Below are 10,000 nucleotides of genomic sequence, written 5' to 3' on the forward strand. Positions count from 1 at the left end.
ATATAGATATGTATATAGATATGTATATAAATATGTATATAGATAGATATATAGATATAGATATAGATATATAAATATAAATATAAAGATATCTAAATATAAATATAAATATAAATATATATATATATATATAAATATAAATATAAATATAAATATAAATTAAATATAAATATAAATATATATATAAATATATATATAAATATATATATATAAATATAAATGTATTACATATATATATATATGCATCATGAATATCTATTGTCATGAGTGGAAATAACTGAGATAGCCTACCTCGTAACTCAAAGAGAGTAGGGGAAGTAAACAGTAACAAAATGACTCTGCCCTTTCAGAATGTATGACTAATGCCAAAGCTAGATAGCATCTTCTGGCAACTCCTTTCCCATCTGGACACTTACACATGCCACAAAAATTCAAACAGCAGTATTATGGTACCTGTCCTTGCCCAGCACATGTAACATTATAGGACCTGTCTGCAAGGGGCTAATTCCTTGAGGGCCTCCCTAATAAATTAAAACAATTAAATTAATGGCAACAAATATAGTGATAAATTTAATAAAACAAAAGATCAAAGAAAAAAATCTCAATGCAGAAACAAATATAAAAGAAATGGAGTAATGTAAAGCAAAAATGTACTAAAACTTTTTCGTATCTTCAAATCAATAAGGCCAAAAACCTCCAGGGGGAACATAAAAGGCAACAAAGATTAATAAGAGAGCGAAATGCGGTTAATTACTGCGTGCCAACATTATCCAAAGCTGCTTCCCACTCATGCACGACGAAAACACGCCTGCAACGGGGCACTTACGCAAAGCAGCGTCAGGAAACAACTTTGAACAACTTTGTGGGGTAGGGCGAGATTTAACTGGGCTGACAGTCAGATGTAACGGAGGGCACTGAAGCTGCAAAAGAGGTGGAGTAGCCTAGGCCAGCTCACTGAGGTGTACCTTTGCCATGCAGCTCTTGGGAACTCATTCTGCACTAGGGCTGCTGGTCTGTGCTCTTCCACGCCTCAGCAAACATAACCTGAAATCAAGAATAGGCGATTAAAATTAGATTTTTCTTCTTCCACCCTACCTATTAACACAAGTCTGTCTGTGATTCTACTTGTTCATATTTTTCTGTTCTACCTAAGACTGATGGTTCCTGTTTTTTTGTTTTTTTGTTTGTCGGTTTCTTTTATTTCTTCTTTATAATGCTATTCCTGAGTAAAGATCATGCTTGATTTTTAGATATCTATATTAGCTACTTTGTTTTCTGTCCTATAGAACTGTTTGAACTGTAGCAGAAAACTACAACACCATAGTACTGCAAAGCAAACTTCTGAACATAACCAGCTATGAGGGACCATTACCCTGTTTATGAGCTTCACATGCATCCTTGACCATTATACTCTCACACTGCTAAAGAATATTCATCTATAATAATTATTTTCAGAACATTCACCTTTCCAACTTCTTGAGTTTCCCCATCTTGTTCTTGCTGGCAGACTGGCTAAGTCTGATGCTAATTTTGATATTCACCTATCTGCCTAATTCATCCCTTCTGCTCTTCAGCAGTCTTGCCCCCACCACACTAATAAAAGTAAAAGCAAGCTCCCTGATGACACCAGCATGATACAGCTTACCATGTGTCCCCCTGAGGCACTCAGGGGGACACATGCACATTCAGCTTGTAAATTCTGCTTGTCCATCACTAAACCAATCACTTCTCTTTTGATACTGAATGTTAATTTTCTGCTTTCTTTGCCATACCATTTTTTGTAAGCTGCAGCAAGAAATACATTATTACACTAAAACTATCAATGCATTATTGCCCACAAATTGTTGTAGGAATTCACAGTTCCAGTGGTAAAACAACATAGATCTACCAAGGTTCCACTACCCAGACCATGAGCCACCTCCAGCAGCTCAGCCTCCTAATTAGGCTACAATCACACTCCTCAGGCTAGGTGTGTATAGACTGGCCCAAAAATGTTTCCCATGTTCCCCCATCTACAGCTCAGTGGATACTCCTTCTTAGACACACATCCCACCTATTTTGCTGAGTGGGAGGGTATATTATCTTCCTGGTATTTCCTCACGATTGAGGTGGTGTTTGTAGGTATGTAGAGGAAGCAGAATGACTAGAACTACCTCCCCAAAACCATTCATTGACACCAGGAGGATGAAGTGCAACACAGGTATCCAAACCGTGAATGGATCTTGGCACATAGCTCTTGGGCCTCATGCTACTTTGAAATCTCTTACTGTTTAGCCTGAGACTAAATGATACCCTGTTGACCTGAGTGACCATGGGGAAATGTAATGCAGGTGTCCTGATTTATTGGTAAAAGAGTCTTACACCAAGTTGCTCACTTTTTTGCCAAGCTAGTCAGCTAGAAGCCCTTAGCACAATCCTAAGCTAACCCTACCATTACATATCACCCTAAGCAACAAAAAAATCCAGGCTCATCCTACCATAAGTGATTACTGCTATTGTGATTTTACATTATACCATTCATGTGACCATGTTGTAAAAAGGCTTGAGATCAGACTATTATTTTCCTATTGTCATAAAAGAAATCTTAATTGACATCCTTGTTCACAGCTGATCTCAATGGTGTTGTTTGTTATAATTAGGTTGCAAACTACAGCATGACTTAAACAAAGATGTCAGTAGAGAAAATGAATATAAATAAAAACTGCATACAAAGCAAATGTTACACTAACATGTCAATTGGGAAAACCATATTAATAAAAAACTGTATGGAAAATATAGAATCTAAACTTTATGTTTGTACTTCCTTTGGTTATGGTATATCAGCTAAAGTGGTTAAGGAATTAATTTCCAAAGCTGTGCAAAGTGAACAGTATCTGGAATTTATAGACTGATGGATTCTAAGACATTCTTCTTCTAAGACAAATTTGTTGCAAAGTGAAAATATATTAACCTAGGGATTAAACCACAAAATGCAATGGTGATGGACAATGCAGAAATTGGTTGATGCTAGGATTGCATCCAGTAGAAAAGGAACTGAAAAGTGCAAAGAAAAGAATAAACAATAGAAAGACAAATATACGTATAGGAGCTAGAAGGTCCCATGGAAAAAGGCATTAATGTTATATGAGCTTTACTGAACATAAGAAAATAACAAATCAGTAATAGTGGGAAAGGATAATATCAAAGACTGAACTGGAAACTATACTCGACCAAAGTTTGGGTTTACATTAGGCAAAGTCATGAATGTTGAAGCCATGAAAGACTGGAAGACCCTCATGTAGTTTCTGTAGATTTCTATGGCATGGTACCATGGTTGCAGGTGTGGAGGTGTATGATAGATAAAGATGTTGCTTATAAATATGTTAAGGAGTGAAGGATAAGTAAGGGAGAGCTAGAACACAAGGTAGGGAATGGTTATTATACAGATGGTGATATGAAGGAGAAAAAATAATTTGATTGAGACAAACAATATGGGTATGTTACAAACAAAAATGTCTTGAATTCATCAATCAATTAATGGTTAATGGTTAATGGTTAAAAGCAAATTAAATGTGCTAGACATCTAAGGTAATGTAGCGCTATAGCTAATGTTAGTGAAGGGTGGTTGGGTTAGTGATTAGTTGTTAGAGCTGGGTTAAGGAAATGGTGAGTGAATGGGTTAGGGTCGGGTGAGGTAATGTAAAGGGGTTAGATTAAGTGAAGGATATATATGCGTTTGAGGAAGGAAAACAGGTTGTCAAAGCAGAAAGTGAGAGATTCTGTAAGGATGTCTGATAGGTTGGGATGTCTATGTAGGGAGGATAGGTGGGGGAAAGTAGAGGTACAGGCTGTTTCAATACGTGGGCATGACAATAGAATGTGTGGGACTGAAAGAGGAACATTACATAAGGAACATAGGGGTGGATTGGATTGTGACATCAGATAGGAGTGTGTTAGACGGGTGTGGCCAATGCGTAAGCAGGCGAGAGCCGTCTCCCAACGTCTGTTCCGATGGAATGGAGCTGACCAGGAGGAGATTGACAGTTTTACAGTATGTAATTTATTAGTGTGGAGACTTGACCAAAAAGATTGCCATCGATTATACAAGAAGGTCTTAAAGTGTGGGTAATAATCCGTGGCTGGGATATGTGAGAAATGTGGTTGGTTTCATGTGGACATAGCAGCGTAGCGTGCTAGAGTATCTGCTTGTTCATTGCCGGGGATTCCAACATGGCTGGGCACCTCAATCAATTAAGTGCATAACATATGTATGTCTGAAACTGTAATTGGCCATACCACCACATGTTTGATGTCCATTCACCTTACTCATCTTTTGACATCTATTAATCTTATTTATCATTACTTTATTTTCAAGTATAGAACCAGCCATAGCTCTACCTTCCATGAATATATATGGTGGATGTTCAGTTTCTGTATATTCAATAATAAGGATAAAAAAAACATGCCTTCAGTACAAATGCAGACTGCCCTTGTTTTAGACTGCAGAATCTAACTAAAATAACAATTCACTTACAGCATATAGTGAAGGGCATGAAATAATATCAGAGAAGCTGCAGAGCAAATACCTATCATAAATATGATGATACCTACTACCAAACACCCTAATGAAGATTTCTCTGGGACTCCATCCCCTATACTGTTCCTAATAGGGATGTTTCATGAGTGTCAAACAATGGCCACTGCCATGACATTGCCCAGTAACTATAGCAGCACTCTAGTAGACAAGCAAACATATACCATGTAATTCTGGTAAACTAAAAGCTTGGATATGTCCCTAGTTTAGCAGTAAGCTGGCAAGGAAATCTATAAGCTCAATCATGCCAGAAATCTGGTAAAAGTTAGCATGATAAGAGACAGAGAGGCCACTGTAATTGCTTGAAACACTGACATTTTTAATTACCATCAATATTGTGCTTTAGTTATTATGCATTCTGCACATAAAAAATACTACTATACACAGACAGTATACTTCAATCCAATTACTTTAGCATATATAGCTTTTCTCAAAATTGAATTAGAATTCAGTCTACAAACAGTATATGATCACTAGAACTGCCATGCATTTGCCACATATCTTCTGACAATTAACATGGCCCCTCCCCTATGAGTACTTCAATAAAGGTCAACAAGCCTTTACCATATATATTCTAGTAAGATGAAGCTTGTAAAACTCTGATGATTAAGCATCTATCAAGAATCAAGTCCACACTGCCTTTCCTAAATAAATGTGGTGGCTTTTGAATAGGGCCACATCCTTAACCTTATGACACCAGGTGATTTTCCAATACACAACCCCAAGGTGGTATTTATAAAGGCCTAGGCCCAGTTGCCAGGGCTTGTGTCATCATGCACAATAGCAGCATTCCAGGGGTTTTCTTTGTAACACTTAAATAAGATTTTGTATTTTTCGGTATTATTGTTTTCTAAGGTCTATATTTGTCATACACTGATAAACCAAGAATGTAGGATATCTTATTCATTGTTTTCTGTATTTCTATTCATGTATCCTTTACAAGCAAAATTTACATTGTATTATACAGCTATGGGAAACATACTATACCGAAATTTCTTATTATCAACTTGAGAAGGAAATATCATAAGATGAAAAGTTTTTTCGGTAATCTTTGCGGCAATCTTCCTTTTTTTATTCCTTCTTTCAATTATCCACACTAATATGCATGAATCTCTTGTTATTTTCCAATGCAAATGATATAAATAAAAGTATTGGTAATGTTCATGAAGTGGCCTTACCCCTCTGAGATTAAGCCCTTTAACTCCTACCATTCCTGCTAAATCCACAGATGTCACCGTATGAACCAAAATCCTACCTAACCCAAAGGCTTCACCCCAAGACACCCATCCGATCACCGTATTTCCCTATCTGGGGCTCTGCCCTGGACCCCCACCCAGTTGTGGAGTTACAGCCTGCATGGCATGTGTTGCGACCGGTTTTCTTAATTTTTGACATTTTTTGCCAATGCAGATTATTTCATGTATATGTGTGTATATTTTCTTTGATTATTGTAGTGCCATTAGATTTTCCTGTAAATGTATACCAAAGTATTACATGTTGCACAACTTTTTTATTATCAACTTGCTAAGGTAATATAAAGATGAAAAGTGTCTTGTTTTCAGCCATATTGTCCATTAAAGGTAAATTTTCCCTTGCACTGCATGGCTGAGGGAAACTAAAAATATACTGTTTTTTTACCTGGCATTCTATCCATTTCAAACAAAATTTACCAAGTGTCTGAGTGAAGCGAACTATACCTGAATATTTAACTTTTTTTTCTGTTTTACCTTCTTACATGTTATGCTAAACATAATATTTACTTTTTTATTCTATTTGCTTCTGCAGAAGGACCCCCTGAGGAAGTTCGTGATGAACTATACCAAGGTATTAATCAATCTACAACTCCCTTTTCCTATCTGGCAAATCCGTGGCCCTCATCCTCGCACAAGACTAGCAATTGCCAGACGACTGAGAAAATAGCAAGCAGTGGCAGCAGGTGGAAGGAAGCCGTGTGGTTCTCGCCGAGCCACAGGACGACCCTTGAAGGAACACAAACACGGGGGGGAAATAAAACTCCTTCTTCAGTAGATATTCGAGTCAGTGGAGACCTCGAGGCTTACCTAAAGATGCCTGTGGATGAAGGTCTAAGCGATCACAAAATTTCAATGTCAAATAACGGGAAAATAAGTAATAGACTTCACATGGCCAAAGGAAGCTGGCTTTACAACACCGCCTTCAGCTGCCACACGCGGATAGAAGTTGTCATACTGGAAAAGGACAAAAACAATGTGTTCTGGATTACCTCTTTTTTTTTTACTATTTTGAAAAGGCATTGTTTAGAGCTCGATAAACATTACTTGATTCTGATAGTTGGAATGTTTTAGGTATGCTGGCAATGTTTACCGGGATATGGAGTCAGTCTTCTACCCGTTGTACTTGATGGCACTTAACTTATCATTAAATGACTCATTAAGTTTAAGAGATCGTACTTATTTACATCCAAACAACCAAATGATCTTAAAGAAACCATAGTACGATAAGAATTATTTTCCAAATACATGTTAATACTGAAATAATTTGCACATTGTCATAACTTGTACGTCTGGCAGGTGGAGGCCCAACTATGGCGTGATTATCAGGGTCTATTTGCCTTAGATTGTAATAGCCTTTCACCGCTTGTAAAATGAATGTATATGTTGCTCGGCAAGTGAAATAATTATATATGAAAGTATTACAACTAAGATTGCACTTTGCCGTCCATGACTTTTATGGCCATAGTTTTTTTTTTTATTGCCATGCATATGTAAAACCTAACACTGTAATTTTTTTCTGTGTACATTCCTTATATTTTCCTATTTATATCAGTACGATAATCTTGTCATCGTCACGCTTTATCATCCATCTTGAGCGAAGCTGTATCTACACTCCTTAATTTGTTGCTCTGCAACCCGTGTATGCCCATGGCTAACTGTGAATATCGGTATGCACACACACACACACACACACACACACACACACACACACACACACACACACACACACACACACACACACATAAACACACACACACACATAAACCCACTCACACACATAAACACACACACACACACAAAAACACACACAAAAACACACACATAAACACACACACACACACACACACACACACACACACACACACACACATAAGCACACATACACACACACATAAACACACACACACACACACACACACACACACACGCGCGCGCGCGCGCATATATACGCACACACACACAAACACACACACACACACATAAACACACACACACACACACACACACACACACGCACGCACGCGCACGCACGCACTCACACACACACACACACACACACATATACACACACACAAACCGAGTGCAGACTGTGTAGGGCAGGGGTCGGCAATCTTTGGCACGCGTGCCAGAGTTGGCGTGCTAAGTGCTTGCCTACGGCACACCACGTGATTCGTATTAGCAAAGAACAAAGTTAAACAACAAAATAATGAGGGAGAGAGAGACTCATCACTGTGGCCAAGTAAATTTTAAAATCTTCAAGAAATATTGGAAACTAATACCTAAGATCATGCAGTCTCCTTATTGTTCCTGGAAATCACTGCCTGAGAAATTAAGTAGCTTTTGCATTGCTATCAGTATTTAGCTCTGCATATCAGTATGAGCAGATGTTTTCATGCTGGAAGCAAATCCATCGCAGCAAGCTCAGATCATTCTGAGGATTGTGTGAAGCTCAAGGTTTCCAGATATTCTCTCAAAATTTCAAATTTGGCCAAAGGGAAGCAAGGTCAAGGACCTCATTAATGTGGTGAGTAAAAATTTTAAATTGAAAAAAAGTATATTTTTTTAGTTACAAAGAATACTAAAGGCTACAAAAATGCAACATTTATGTTATACATCTGTAGGCAAATACAATTTATTAAAGTTACAGTGGTCACTACATATTGTATAATTACCCCCAATCCCTTGCTTAATGTTGCTGTTGGGGGGGGGGGGGGGGCTTAAGGGCCGGTCACATTTATCTATTCTGTCCAAGGATCCCTTTACCGAGTTGGATGCTTCCCAAGCTGTAATCGGATCCGAGATGAAAATCCCTCCGCAGCGCGAAAACGCTATGTCGGTATTTCATCCTTGCCTAGAGCTGAAGGATATTGTCAGAACAAAAACTATGATATATATACTGGTTAATTCATTTCTTAGAATCTTAAAATATGTTTCTATATCATGATAAAAACAAAAATAATGATTAAATACAAAGATATATTGCATTGAACAATGATGCCTCATTATATGTTTATAGATAATTCGGATAAGCATTAATTTGACAAACATAAAAACCCACCCACTCCGACACGCCAGAAACCTGGAGCTCTCTTCGGAAGTTATTTACGCCTTTATGGATTAAGTGAGAGCTAAAGGGCCGTTGTGGGACACCAATCATAAGTATTAAAAAAGCGGAAACTTGAAAAGAACATTCAAAGATAAAAGCATCCTCGATGGGAAGCCCATTGTTCACTGTTATGAACTCTGAACTGAGACGATGGTTCTATCCGAAGGGGCACTGAATGTAGTGTGACCAATCCCTCTCTGTAGCTGACAAGACTTCGGCGATCCTGTCTAGCGATCCTAGAACAGAATAGACTAGTGTGACCTTCGCTTTAGAAGACGGGTACTGAGGCCCAATGTAGGGGGATCACCTTGCCTTGGACCTCAGCCCTCGCCTCCACTAATTTTGCGTGGTATTGTATTCTCATCCTTTCCTTTTCTTTCTCATCTTCATCCCCTTCTTCTGTCCATTTATCCTGATCGTCAACTCATTTTTACCCTTTTCGCTACAATATCACATTTGTGCTATCACCGATGCGGTGTCTGACGAACTACTTGTCACCTGCTCGACATCCTGAAGTTGACTGGGCCTTTATACTAGGGTGGCTGACCTATGATCCTTCCCCAGGGGAGAAGTTGGTTAGGTAATCATTTTGGGTTCACAATCCACTGGCATATCTACGGTAGACTCACCCAATGCCGTATTTTGGTTTGATTTACCCAATACATGCACAAAACTTTACCATAATTCTATATCTGGGGCTTCTCTCCCAAGCTCCACCCTATCGCTGTATTTTGAATACGCCGCTAATGACCTTAGATATTGAGGTGGCAGAAATTTTCAGGGTATAAAATCAAACACTGTATAATTTAATGATTTTCATAAGCTATATAGTGCTGAAAAAATATAGCACCTAGCACCTAAGGCAGTAGATATAATGGCATTGTTAATTTATTGGCACACTATGTTTAAAGGGTTACCGATCCCTGGTGTAAGAGCATCGCATCAGTACAGTACAGCTCTTATATGTTACATACGGAGAGAAACGGGCAATGGGTGATCTAGTCTGCTAGGCATAGGTTATGTAAATGTGCAGAGGTCTTGTTGAAAGAGAAACTTGGGTTATAAAGT

The 10,000-nt window shown here is 38.2% G+C and overlaps 1 protein-coding gene across 2 annotated transcripts in view; it reads right to left on the bottom strand.

The window, feature by feature from the left end:
* LOC125048239 (histone-lysine N-methyltransferase EHMT2-like) overlaps positions 1-6,765 on the bottom strand; it is a 77,095-nt gene extending 70,330 nt beyond the window's left edge. For both annotated transcript variants that reach the window (XR_007116802.1, XM_047646832.1), the window contains exons 1-2: positions 6,634-6,765; positions 966-1,044 (exon numbers count right to left, since the gene is read on the bottom strand). Coding sequence is in view for 1 of the 2 variants with exons in the window: in XM_047646832.1 (XP_047502788.1) it covers positions 966-993 (28 nt within the window). In the remaining variant the exon portion in view is untranslated. The remainder of the gene's footprint in view (positions 1-965; positions 1,045-6,633) is intronic.
* Between the last annotated feature and the right edge of the window lie 3,235 nt (positions 6,766-10,000).

This window comes from Penaeus chinensis, chromosome 43, assembly GCF_019202785.1.
Source record: "Penaeus chinensis breed Huanghai No. 1 chromosome 43, ASM1920278v2, whole genome shotgun sequence".
Lineage (NCBI taxonomy): Eukaryota > Metazoa > Arthropoda > Malacostraca > Decapoda > Penaeidae > Penaeus > Penaeus chinensis.